Source organism: Antedon mediterranea, chromosome 4 (assembly GCF_964355755.1).
Source record: "Antedon mediterranea chromosome 4, ecAntMedi1.1, whole genome shotgun sequence".
In the NCBI taxonomy this organism is placed as follows: Eukaryota; Metazoa; Echinodermata; class Crinoidea; order Comatulida; family Antedonidae; genus Antedon; species Antedon mediterranea.
In genome coordinates, this window is record NC_092673.1 from 23,610,362 (window position 1) to 23,625,116 (window position 14,755).

The window sequence follows — 14,755 nt, forward strand, 5'->3', positions numbered from 1 at the left end:
CTTTTGCAACTACATCCTTATATAGAGATATATAAAAGGACACCTGTAATAATGGGATTTGTGACTAATCAGTTTGTAGTTTAATGACTGCTGCTGCTTTACCTACCGTGTAATAATTTTTACGACATCCTATAGAAAATAGATTCTCCGAAAGTAGTTTTACAAGTTATGAATCATTATTTTCGTTATAGTGAAAAGTATTAAATCTTTCCAAAAATGGTGCTGTTTTAACAACTTTTTCTGTTGCAAGAGTTATTAAAAGTTTAAAACCATTCTCAAATGTAATATTAAAAGTATAAAAGCGAATAGAAATATTATTTCTAAATGATTGGATTACACTTGGCCCAATTAAAGCTACAAACAATTAGGTAAATATTTCGAATATAGGCCTAGTTATTGTAAAGTGAAATATTGGTGGGTAGTAAATCGTAGGACGAATTTGGGTGTTCTCTTTGTTTTTAATTTAATTGTTTCCTGGGTTATCAATATAATAGGCCTCCTACGTAACAATATAGCAATATCTTTAATTCAATATCGATACAGTCAGATAATTTTAGACAGGTAGGTTAATCAGCCGGAACCCTGTCAACTCACCTGTCGGCATCGCCTCAATGAACAACTTCAATTGATTTTTGTTTCTTTTGTTATTATCACTATGAAACGTCAGTGCCTTTGAAACCTAACAGTATATAAACTCTGTCATACCCTTACTCTGGCATTTAAATCGAAGAGAACACGTGAAGAACAAATAATTGTGCAAATAATCTATTTTCCAATATGGTTGGTTTAATAAGAGGTCCAGCCTTCACTCTACTTGTAGCGTATTTTACTTTAGCAAACTCAAAAGCAGTAAGTACCAACAACTCTCTTTTCATTTTTTTCATTTCATTATTTTTTATTTAACTTGTTTTATATTTATGAGGTTTATAAAGTATATATTGGTGTTAAAGCAATACTTTTAACTCAATTTCCAAATAAATTAAAATCAAATGACATAGATTATTTAAATTCAAATTGTTACGGGATCTTTTAATTATCAATAATATGTAATATTTTTGCCTCTTATTTAATTTTGCCTCTTTATTTCAGTAAAATAAGCGTTACTCTATTTTTGTAATAAATCGATATTGGATTTTCAGTACAGTCAGCATGGCATTGAACTTCGAAACAAATGTTTTTGGAGTCAACTTTAGTTATTGTACGTCATCAGACATGCCTTGTAGACATTATAAATCTATATTTGGTTACAGTAAAAATCAATGGTGGTCAATAGAGAATAACAATTATTGAATAGTTATGACGGCCAAATATTTATAAATATCATTAAATTTTTTTTTCTTATTTCTTGTTTTACTATTGATGACCAAAATTATTTTTCATTTTTTTCTTTTGTTACCAAAGATAAATGATATGTTAACGGAAGACAGTATGAAAAGATATTTTAGTGTTTCTTCACTTGACGAAGGTAAATAATTGGGTATTTGAAATAACCTGGCAATAATACTGTAGTGATTTTGTATTAAGGACGTTTCGACTGGTCATTTACCGGTCATTTACTGATCACTTACTGGTCATTTTTATTTCCGCATGATCTTAGATTAATATAGACCCCATGCATGGTTACATGGGTTATCCACATTACTAGAAATTTAACACATTAGAAAATAGTTCGATGAAAGTGTAATTTTTGGTAATAGTTTATTCTTTAATTACTGAATTTTAATAGTTTTATGTACATTCAGACTGTATTTGATTTCAATTGTCATTTCGATTTAAATTATTTTCAGGTAATTTTGAATAAATTGAATTGAATTGAAATCCTAATATCAATATATTACAACGTTTTGTTTTAGTACCAGAATATGAAATTATCGGAACATCGCATGGACGCCGCAGACGATCAATAGATGGCAGTGAATACCCTGACCAACACGAGGTCAAGTTTACAGCTTTTGGCGAGGATTACCATATTAAACTGTGGAAGAATAAAGCCCTTATTCCCCCTGGTACCTTTGCCGAGTATGCGTATGCAAACGGCACAGTGGTAAAAAAGCCCTTGGTAAATCATTGTCACTATCTCGGAGAGGTGCATTCACACGATGGTTCAAGAGCAGCAATTAGCACATGTAAAGGATTGGTAGGTAGCATTTAAAATTAATATAGTTGATCCATTGCTCGTTATATACATTAAAGCTTGGTTCCCACAACGCAAGAACGTAGGCTCAAGGTAAGTAAGTAGACCAATCACAAGGGACTGTCCAGACGATCCATCGCGTCGTGATTGTCTCTGTGGGGGTGGGGGATGGGTTAACCAAGATTAAGAACCTATGTATTTTCTTTACAATTGGCCAAATCCAATCAAACATCAAGCTCATTTTCTTTTGGCAATAATCAAACATACGCTAAAATAAAAACAGTAGGCCTATGTGTGTACTTCCCTTGCATGTTATTAGTGTGAGTGAGTGTGGCCGAGCGGTGAAGACAGTGGAACTGAAATCCATAGCCATAACATTGGCAAGGGTTCGAGGCTCACTCGTGGTGGTAGAACAAGTCTTCTCGGATAAGGACTATAAACCGTAGGTCCAGTGTACATGTGGCTCATGTGCACTTTAAAGAACCTAGTACATCTTTCGAGACGAGTAGGGGGTTACTCCGGTGTACTAGTTCATTTATACACACACACTGTCGTATTGGCGCCGTAGTTGGCTGCCGATGTCACAATTGGACCCTTAGTGGAGCAGTAGCCTTCAACTATGAAGTTTGCTCCTTAAAATAGAAGAAGAAGAAGTAGTTTCTAAAAGTCATAAAGCACGAAACAGCAAAATAATTAAACACTTCGTTTTGTTTTAATCAGTCTGGAATGTTCAGCCATGGAGATTCCGATGTGTATATACAACCTTTACAAGAAGATCATGCAGAAAAACTTCGACAGAGGAGGGACATTGAAAATCCTCATGTAATCTACAGAAGATCAGCAGGAGATATACCAAACGGCGAAACAGAAGAAACTAGAGAAATGAAAAAGCATGTTTGTGGTAACGATAAAAGTAAGAATATAATAAGAATTGAATGAATAAACATTAAAATTAAGTATATTTAAACCTTTGATCTAAACACTGCTATACTTTTTTAGCTGGACGACCCATTTCCCACTTCCAAAAGAAAGTTGACGGTTGAGAATGTCCCAACGTTTCAGTTGATAACCGTCTTCTTCTGATTATAACTGGGCCCTCTGGGAGACCAGTCTTTGACTGAAGAGGTCGCCCAGTATAAATAAAATATTTCAATTCAATTTAATTCTTGAGAATATAGGCAAGTTAAGATGAACGTCAATACATTCTCAACCATACTTTATTTCCTTTTGTAAACACATAGTGTACCGCTAACCTAAATTTACATATTATTATAATAACGATATTTCATCAATATTAGAATACTACCACGACGAGAATAATCAGAACGAGATGGCAGAATCAGCGAGAGAGTTTGTTGGCAGTGACGACGAAAAGAAAGCAACACGAACAAAAAGACAGACATCCGGCCGTCATTTAGAACTGCTCGTAGTTACAGATTGGGAAATGAGGTTATATCATGGTGCCGAATTAGAAGACTACACATTGACACTTATGAATATCGTGAGTACATTGTTTAAAATTAAACCACGTCAAACAGCTAAATCGCTATAAAATTCTGAAGAAAAAAACGTTGAAAGTTATGTCCAAGCCAACACGTATATAGAGCCGATAGAACAGCCGATTTTCAGTTTGTCTGACATTGCAGGTAGGCCTACAGCACCGAGAATCGGCTGTTGCAAAGACATAAATAAATATCAATACCGTGTAATGAGTAAACACTCAATATTCATTTAATAAATAAAAAAATCAATTTATTGTAGGTTGCCGGTCGATATGCAGATCCGTCAGTTGGAACAAGAGTCAATCTTTACATTACACGTTTTATTTTATTTGATGCACCCACAGTAAGTACGATTTGTTTTTCCAGAATGTTATAAATATTAATAATAATAAGAATAATTAATGTGTACGACATGGACTGTTTTGACAAAGTCTATTGTGTTTCTTCTTTATTTATTATAAATTATTACATTGGCATAATATACTTCACAACATCTAATATATTATACGAATTTAACAATCTGGGACAATAATGTAATAATGACTAACCAACAAGATAATTTCTAAACACCAACGTTACAACAACAAAATTATATTTTAGATTCAGGTAGAAATCCCAAATGGCGGAACGGCGTCTCTAGACGTTACACAACAAGCAGAACATACTTTGCCGAAGTTCTGTGATTTTCAAAGGCTAATTAACCCAGCGTCGGATAGTGACCCTACACATTGGGATAACGCTCTGCTTATCAGCAGGTAAATGCTCTATACATTGTTTTTACCAGTATCTTTACCTTATCTCTTCACGGTGTCGTCATCACCAAGATCGCCTTCACTTTTTTTTTAATAAATGAAATGTAATCATTTTTACAGAATGTAATTGAAACTGTTACTTTTTCTTTTTTTAATGATTATATAACATACGTTTTGCGCTATTCATAGATTTAACCTGGAGCTGTATGGTAACAACAACCTTCTTGGAATAGCAAGATTGTGGGGGGCCTGTACAGGATACAATCAATGTTCTCTGAATGAAGAATCTGGGCTGGCCTCCGGACTGACTATCACCCACGAAATAGGACATAAGTAAGTAGTTGGATGGTTCTTGCAAAATTCGTCTTGATTCCTAGGCCTACACGGCGTTGTCTTATAAGAATAGGTCTACAGATATTTCTTATATAATTTAGTTTAAATTTAATTTTCTCTACAGTCTTGGGGTAAATCATGATGATGGAAACCAATGTCAAGATAATGTTAACATCATGGGATCTTCTAGAGTCGCTGGACCTGGTTCACATAACTGGTCAACTTGCAGCAAAGATCAGCTAAATAATTTTTTCGGGTAGGTTATTTTATTATTTCCTTAATATCCCAATATTTTATGTGCTTTTCTTTGTTGGTCATGCAAAGGTTATATGATGTATTTTTTATTATTAATTTATTAATTAATTATTAATTAATTATTTATTTATTAATTAATTTATTAATTTATTAATTATCAAAACAGTAACCTTTATATATGGTTCAACAATCATTACAATTCCGTGATGCAGTGATTTGCCTCATTACAGAGGAGAGGAGATAAGGAGTTTTATATTTTGATTCCCTGACTTTCTGCAGTGAAGAAAAATCTATTTACACTGCCTGTCTACACTAAATCTTCCTAAAACATATTTTGTAATAAGTATACAATATTGAATTATCAGATTTTTTAAAAACTTTTGTACATTTTAATGCTGCAATATATATTATCCTGAATATCATGGTTTTCAATTTTAAAGTTCCTCAAATGGTGCTTGCACAAGAGATGTACCGAGTAGCAATTTGAATTTAGCTCAACCAATCACCAATGATCTACCAGGACTACGATACTCTGCGGACAGGCAGTGTGAACTGGTATTTGGTTCCACATATAAGGAATGTGAACGCAACCCCTATCCACAAAATGTAAGTATATCTACAATTGTGTATATGTAAATGTGTATGGCGTTTGTTGAGCAATATTCACACTTGTCACTGAATGGAAGAGGACAAATATTTATTGTTATGTTCTATCTTCTTAATTTTAGGGTGAATGTGCGTATCTGTGGTGTGCTTTACCAGGTTCATTTAACTGTTTTAGTAGTGGATCTGCCAAAATGGACGGAACATCTTGCGGCTACGAACAAGTAAGCATTATAGCCATTATAGCCACATCGAATCAAAATAAGATGCATCTTTGTTAAATGTTAACGTATGTCGGTTTTTTCCGATGTAACTGCGCTTATTGGCGCCCTTGGTATATCATTCTAGCGCTGTCGCTGTAGGTCTATTTAATAAAAGCAATTCTTACAATAGATGCCACACAATTTCAAAGAACGTTTGAAATTGTTTTAAGCATTTTCCCTTTGTCGAAGTTATTCATCCCTATAATTAAAATTAATGTGTTTATTCTCAGATTTGTAAGCAAGGAAGCTGTGAGTATGGTGCGGATGTTGCACCAACTCCAGTCGACGGAGGTTGGAGTCCATTTCAACCCACTTACGGAGAATGCAGTCGTCCGTGTGGGGGCGGTGTTCAATACAAATATAGATTCTGTAATAATCCAGCGTAAGTCACATTTTAAATGTTGATATAATTTTGTTTTCCATTCTTTATTATACATAATTGATAATGTTAACATAAAAAAAATAAGAAGCAAATATATATATGTTTATAATTACAAGAATTAGGCTAAATCGCTCATTTTTCTATATTTTTATTGTGTAGACCTATTGATTTTTATTTCTATCATCATTTTAATTATTCATAACGATATTTCTAACATAGACCTGCCTATGGAGGTGAAGAATGCCAAGGCGATAGATACATGTCAAGAATATGCAATTCAGAACCATGCGAAACCGCCACTCAAGAGGACTTCAGAAATGAACAGTGCGCTTCGACAAACAATGTGTTATTCAATAACCAATTTCTAGAGTGGAAAGGATTCACGATTGACAAAACAGGTACGGTTATATTATTATTATTATTATTATTATTATTATTGTTATTATTATTATTATGTCATGCACAATTTACGCATTTGAGTTTGAGTTTGTGAGAGGCTGAGATAATAGTCGGTCGATGCCACGGTATCATGTTTTTATGACGATACACATTCTGCAGTGCCGCTGTGGCTGCTGGCGGCAAGAAGCACATATCGTAGCAGCATCATCGTATCATTATTAAAATCATCATCATCAACATCGACATCGTCATCATCATCGTCACATTGAATAAGAGCATTAATTTAGTAAATCAATAACAATACACTATTTATTTTGACAGATGACGATTTATGCAACTTTCTATGTACTTCCACGACGGGTTTCAACGTAGTACAAAGTCGTGGTGACTATTTTATTGACGGTACCAGGTGTGATGTCGATCAGCCTAATAGTAACAAATATTGTGTCATGGGCAAATGTATTGTAAGTAGGCTTACAATCGTTTTGTGTAAATTTACTTGGTACATTGCACAAAATTTTAAGAATATAACATGGAGGATTTTTGTTTTTAATCATTAGGAATTTGGCTGTGATGGCGAACCATATTCAAATGCTATATACGATAAGTGCGGTGTCTGTCGAGGAACAGGAGTAATCTGTAGCGGACATTCCGGCACATTTACAAGGACATCTCCGCCTATTTCAAGTAAGAGTTTTCTTTTATCTTTACTGTTGAAATCTAAACAAAATGTTGAATTCCTTCTTATTTCCAAAGCAATATTACGGATCTTTTAAACCAACAAATTATTAAAATTATTTTTGTTCTTCTTCTGCAGCATACTTCAAGATATTAACTATTGCGGTCGGGGCCACGTCTGTAAAGATCATCACCAATCTCAATAACAACGGTCATATTGGTAAGTTATGAAATGATTAGTATCATATTATACATTTATTGTCCTAATTCCGGGGCGCCATATTCAAGCTGTCACGTTACATACAACTTTACGCAATAAATAAAAAGTATTCACATTTTTGGAATTAATCACAACGTTTTTTGTTGTTGTAATACCATAATAGGTCTACTGTATTCTTGTCTACTGTATTCTTGTTTACCGGTATTTTGTTTAGATACAGCAGGCCTAGTAACAAGTATTCAAATTTTTGAAATAAATCAGAATAACAACGTTATTTTTGTTATAAGTAATAACATATAGGTCTACTGTTTTCTTGTTTACCAGTACTTTTTTAGTACAGCAGTAAAAAGTATTCATCACTTTATGTTAAATATGTAATATATTCTTATTTCAGCTCTTAAAATAAACAATCAATACATCATTGGTGGTGATGGTGCTCTTCCAGCGCAAAGGGAGTACAAACACGATTCCCAATCCTTCTATTACGATAGAAGCAATGGAGAATCTATCACTATTCCCGGACCGACAACCAGTATTGTTGAGATCGATGTGTACACGTTTAGTTACTCTGATACCCAGGTGAACTGGGAGTATTACCTACCAAATGGTGTAAGCCCAATAGATCCAGAGCCAGAAGGTCCAACTTATCAATGGACCGCGAATGAGTATACAGAATGTTCTGCAACGTGTGGACACGGTATGGAACCAGTTTATGGCATCAGTTGTGAATTGTTTGCAATAACACGCAAATGTCCATCTTAATCTTGACCCCTATCGATTTGTTCTTTCTCTGACTATCTTTAAGTCATGTGGCCTCTGATCGCTTTACTCAAGTGCCACCTACAGATCAACTGTGCAATCATTCTGTAGATATGTCAGTAGATCTCATAATAACTATTTTAAAAAAATCTTTCAAAATTGCTCTAATACTGACTTATATGTGTCATGATTTGACATGATATTTCTTTTCTGTATGTGTAGGCCAAATAACAAGAATTGTAGCCTGTACTCAAAACAATGGTGTGAAAGTTGACGATTCATTTTGTAATGGGCAATCACGACCAAGTGAACTCATAGTAAACTGTTTCATCGCTTCCTGTGTATCAACCTATCAATGGTCTACCACAAACCAATTCACAGAATGCTCAGTAACCTGTGGAGTGGGTATGTAACTTTTCATTAGTAGTTATAATTTGCAGATACTGCAGTACGACTGTAATTTTCCAGGTATCATAGGCTCATTCCGTAATACAATGTCACAAGTGATGCCTGTATCATAGTACACATATGTGGCACTGTATTATGTAACTCGCCTATGATACTAGACAATGCCAGGTGTAGAGATACAGACATGTATTATTAAACACCATTGTTGTAATAATAATAATAATATTTATTCGGCAAAAGTTCAGTTCATAAAGTACATTTTACAATTCATCTTGCCAGGAGCCCAAACAGAAAACTGCTCTTACTCCATCATTACTTATAAAATACAAAAATAACAAAACTAAGTAGCACAAATTAAGTCAAAATAAAACAAAACAAAGTTATAATGAGATACACCAATTAAAAATAAGCTGCATTGAATAAACAATATAAACAATTACAACTTAATATTTTGAGATCAAATGTTTGATGAGTTGGGCTTTAAAGTCTGAAATTGTAGCACATTGTTTAATTTCATTGGGAAGTTGCTCCCATAATCTAGGGAAAATAACAAACGATGAATTTAAAAATGTATTGGTCTTTGTCTTCCAATGTATTAACCGCCCTTCACACCTCTCACTTGATCTCACAAACTCATTAAAGGATGATGGACAGAGGCCATGCATTATTTTAAAACCTAATGTGAGTCTATACACTTTATATATATCTTCAATACTTAAAATATTTAGGGTCTTTAACCTATATAAATATGAAGTGTCCCAATTTCCTTCTTTGTATACGGTTTGGATGTCTTTAACGGAACCATTCTCTTTCCTATACCTTATCATTAATACATTTTAATTGCGTAGGCCAAAGAACAAAAGAAATAGTATGTACTGTTGGAAACGATGGTGAGCAGGTTCAAGATTCCTATTGCAATGGCCAATCACCTCCAATTCCAGTCACCGAAAGTTGCAACCTTGGTGATTGTGTCCAACCAGCAACCTACTATTGGGATACCAAAAACCAATTTACAGAATGTTCTGCAACATGTGGACAAGGTGTGTACAGGAAGTCATAATGTATTTAACTGAATACCTTTATTATGTATATGTATATATGTTTGGCGCTGTCCTGTACTGCGACGCTTTTACAACTTTTGCTCCTCATTGCAGCAGCACATTAATTCATTATGTAGTTCCTGACTACAATGTATAGCTACTGGGTTAGCTTAAATATCTATGATGGGCATTCAATTGTTTTTTTTACGATGTGACAATCAACATGTTTAATATGTTTTATTTCTAGGAACAAGAACAAGAGTAGTAGTATGTACACGCAATGACGGCTCAGAAGTTGACGATTCTTTCTGCAATGGACAATCACGTCCAACAATCACTGAAAACTGTAACATCGCTGACTGCCCACAATGGTTTACTAAAAACCAGTTCACAGAATGCTCAGTAACTTGTGGACAAGGTAGGTTAAATTGCATCATTCAGCTCTGTCTACACTATCAAACTAGTTTGACGAAAAAAGTGTGACACATTTTTGTGTCACATAAAGTTTATAGTATAGACAGAGCTTTATTGAAGGATTGAAGGAATAAAGTCATTCGGTAGACGGATATTGGCAAATTACATTAAAAATTGTATGGAAACGACCGGGACGGTTTAATGTCCCTGTAGTAGAAGTAGGGTATCAAACTAATAGCCCGTGTGGTCAAAGACAATTACAAGAGAAACTAAAAGAGCAGCTTCCTATTCATATACACACATACTACTAGCCCTATAGCAAATATATAGGGATTACATTTCGAGACGTTTACCTCTTTTAAATATAGATATTATTTTTGTGTACAGTTCACAATGCATAATTGTTCTACATAGTAATAGTATAACTGAAAATATTTGTCAAATTCGGGAAATACGATACATTACTTAATTTGCAGGTACAAGATCCAAAATAATCGTGTGTTTGGGAAGCGACAACGTTGAAGTTCATGGAACAAATTGTAATTCTCAACCACGTCCTACAGAAATTACCGAAGTCTGCAATGAAGCCGATTGTTCAAATTATCCTGGAATGTAAGTAATATAATTACGTTTTGTGCCGAATAATTTCCTTTTAGATTAACACTCTGACGTTTGAACACACGGGACAAAGAGACACAACTCCCACATGGACGCAGCGCGACAACGTAGATGTTACACGTGTCGTGACTGATCAAGTTACTTGATGCGCTAATGTACATTGCGTGGAAGTTGTGTATTTTTAAAAGCACACTGTGTTTAAAAGATGCAGAAGTAACAATAAAATATTGTTTATGTCAGAACGCACAGAGGGTGAGAATTCGAATCGATTGATACCGCTCCCTCTGGTACAATAACCATTTCATAAACTAACATTCTATACTTTGTCTTTTATAGATTTTACGCTGGAAATTATGGCAGTTGTAGCAAAACGTGTGGTGGTGGAGTCCAAACTAGAGGATTATTTTGCGTGCAACAAATTAGTTTTACCTACAGTTTGGTGGATGAAAGTAACTGTGATCCGAATACCAAACCCATGCAACAGAGAAATTGTAATGAAGACCCGTGTACTAGTGACCAAGGCGTGTGGGTGATTGGTGAATGGTCCACGGTAAGAATATTTATAATTGCATTGGTTAAGATTGTTTTCCACTTGGACGCAACGCAAGGACCTCGACAAACGCAAGCGTGTTGACCGATAGCAAGCGACAGTTCGAATACTCCATTGCTTGCGATTGTTGCGCTACGTCGTTGTGTTGCGTCTCTAGTGGGAACCACGGATTACAACGTATGATTCGTGGTGTATAAAACGTATTTTCATTTATTTTATAGTGTTCAAAGTCTTGTGGAGGAGGAGTTCGTTCTCGCACCGTTGATTGCAAACAATCCATTACCAGCAACATATATTTTATAGAATCCGAATGTCCATCGGGTAAACCTTCCACTCAAGAGCAATGTAATATCGAGTCCTGTCCTACTCTCGCACCGTCTAACCCAGGTAAGGAAACTGTTTTATGCATGTGAATATGTAATATAGCAGTCCCTAAGCACTACTAAGATAAAAAATGACACAGACAAAATACATATGTACAATAGCCTATACCGTACCGTAAAAACGAAACATTGACGTTCGATTGGATTTGCCGTCGCCGGACCGGAACCGTGCCGGAGCAGGTGTGAAAGGCCCTTTATGCATGTGAATATGTAATATAGCAGTCCCTAAGCACTACTGGTACGGTAGATAAAAAATGGCACAGACAAAATACATATGTACAATAGCCTTTACCGTACCGTAATATTTTTCTGAAAGTTAACGTTATACGGTGACATTCTTGATTTTAAAAACCACAGAAAACTTAGGCATACTTGGTGCAAATAAGACCGATTGTTTATACACATCTGTTTGCAACAGTCATAGGTCTTGTTTACGACTTGAATAATATATAATGTTCTAGAGTACAACGGCTTCCTTGACGTACACATCGTAGGCCTACACAAAAATACAAAAAAGCAAATTCCAATCAGGTTCAATATTTTGAACAATGTTGCGCTTACAGACAAACAGATTTGTTTGATGAAAGCTTGCTTATTTAATGTTCTCAATAGACATTGTTATTTACATATTTTTTTATCTTTAAATTTGTGATTAAGGTGGAATGTGTAACGTAGTATTGACCAATCAAAATGCAAGAATAGTTGTGGGTAACACGAATGGTGAATACTGCAACACGACGATTGTTGCACCAGTTGATCAGCGAATTGTTCTCACATTTGTAAAAGTTGATGTTGATTGTGCAAACGGTAGGTTTTGATTTATTTCATAGTAAGCAGTTTTGTTTGTTTTTCAATTTCTGAAATGTCCTCTTTAACATGATTACTTTTTAGGTAATTATGCATGTAAACTACATTATTATTTAGTATAGGCCTATCATTATCGTGTATAAATCCATAACCGTAGACACTTCTACACACAAACCAACTGATAACTATAACTAACTAACTGTGGTATATTTTATAGGTGGTGATTTCATTGTTAAAGACGGTAGAAGCGGTTACAGAGTGTGTTCGGTACAAACAAACAGTGACTGGCCTCGTTCGAATACCAACGTCATGGAAATATCTGGCAAAACTCTGACAAACGCACACGGGTATGAGATATCATTCAGATTTGAAACAGTGAACTATCAAAATGATGGTAAGTTTAATATGAATTCATTTTATAAGATCTCCTGTTTAGGGACTACGATTGTAATAAAAGTCACTACCGTATTCATATGAATTTAGTAATATCTTTTCAATCGTTTTGATTGTCTTTAATGATAATACAAGAAAATATATATATATATTATTTTAGATCTGATAACTATTCAGAAACCAACTTTTAGGCATACCTTAATACTTAGTATTAGTGTTGTAGGCCTACATTCGCGGGCCCAACAAACCCAATGAATCAAGACAAACAACAAGATATCTGATAAAAGGTGTCACATTTAATATTAATTAAACTAATTATTTTATCTTATTTATCAAAGGTTGCGATAGTGTTTATACCTCAGAGATTGGATCGTTATCCAGTCCAAATTATCCATCTAACTACCCAGCAAATACGGATTGCTCTAACTACATTGTAGCGCCCCCTGGAAAACGCATTAGTATTTCATTTACGGCATTTGATATAGAATATCACCCAAGATGCGGATACGATAATGTCAGGGTAAGTACATTTTATCTGGTGACTTCGATAAATAAATCCTTACAAATTTGGGAAATTTGAATTAGGCCCTATATGGACCAACATCAGCCACACTATTGCCTACAATTGGTCACAGGAGCTGCATGCATCTTTACCAGCGGGTGGTGGTATCCCCTACTCCTTCGAAAGATGCACTGGTATATTTTAAGTGCACAAGAGCTAGTGCACTGGACCTCCAGTATTAGTCAATCTGAGATGACGTTTTACCACCAGAACTATGATTGAGTAGTGCTTGAACCTGTGCCGATTTTATGGCGCCCTTGCCTTAACCGTTAGATTAAAAAATAATTATTGTTTATGAATTTTATTACAGATCAATGATTTTGAAGCTTACTACACCGTTTATTACTGCAATTACCGTAATCCGTTCACGTGGGTGTCTACAACCAATAAGGTGCAAGTTCAATTTCATAGTGACCCAGCTTTAGAAAAATCTGGATTCCTAGCCACCTATACATTTGTATAGGTCATGCAAAGAGAGATTTACAGTATTTAAAAATATTTGCATATTCAGAATTTGACATTAGTATGAAAACATGTTTGATGATAGTAAATCAAAACAAAGCTATACTATATTAATGTATTTGAAGTTATAGAACTGAACATAAGTTTTTACTGGACATTCACAGTCCCCATACATTCAACGTTTTTTAAACGTTTGCAACTGTAATTTTGGTGGCGATCGCCTTCCATACAATCTGGAATTTATTGTGCTAATAGCCTGTGTAATACAACTATATCTATAGGCTTTAAGCATCTACCTCAACTTTTTTTACAGTGAAGAGTAAGATTCACAATGACAGAATAATTAATTAACCTTAATATTAAGCAATATTAACGTACCGTCTAATTATTTAATATTTTAATATTCTTTGTATTTATTTGAAAAGTTTGACTCGTATGCCCGAGCATATTTGTATTAATATTGTATAAATATATATGTAAATTATTTAAGTTAATTTTTATAACAATTCTATTGAAAGGCTGGTCCTCGATTAGAATAAACTTCTTTAACATATTTTAGCCTACCTTGTGTTGAGTTAGTACTATGATTATTAATGAAGATTATGACGACGGTGACGACGACGACGATGATGATGATGATGACGATGATGATGACGATGATGATGATGATGACGAATAATGTGATATAATTAAGATGACTAATAGTCGTTATGAATAGATATGACGATGATAATTTAATGATTATGATAATAATCATGATGATAAAGATTTATGGTACAGTAGTAAACCCATAAACTACACTTTCTCGACGACAGGATCGCTTTACACGTGGCATTTG

General features: G+C 34.5%; 1 protein-coding gene across 1 annotated transcript; it reads left to right on the top strand.

The window, feature by feature from the left end:
* Positions 1 to 734: 734 nt before the first annotated feature.
* LOC140046965 (A disintegrin and metalloproteinase with thrombospondin motifs 16-like) lies at positions 735 to 14,480 on the top strand. Its single transcript, XM_072091743.1, has 27 exons — positions 735 to 849; positions 1,402 to 1,465; positions 1,854 to 2,137; positions 2,855 to 3,047; positions 3,433 to 3,635; positions 3,896 to 3,979; positions 4,237 to 4,391; positions 4,578 to 4,721; positions 4,846 to 4,977; positions 5,417 to 5,582; positions 5,705 to 5,803; positions 6,073 to 6,224; positions 6,444 to 6,622; positions 6,945 to 7,087; positions 7,184 to 7,310; positions 7,441 to 7,521; positions 7,916 to 8,218; positions 8,503 to 8,685; positions 9,537 to 9,728; positions 9,976 to 10,146; positions 10,619 to 10,754; positions 11,097 to 11,310; positions 11,532 to 11,697; positions 12,351 to 12,500; positions 12,718 to 12,894; positions 13,232 to 13,413; positions 13,766 to 14,480. Exons 1-27 carry the CDS (start codon positions 778 to 780, stop codon positions 13,916 to 13,918), a joined length of 4,305 nt encoding a protein of 1,434 aa, XP_071947844.1. The 5' UTR covers positions 735 to 777; the 3' UTR covers positions 13,919 to 14,480.
* Positions 14,481 to 14,755: the final 275 nt, after the last annotated feature.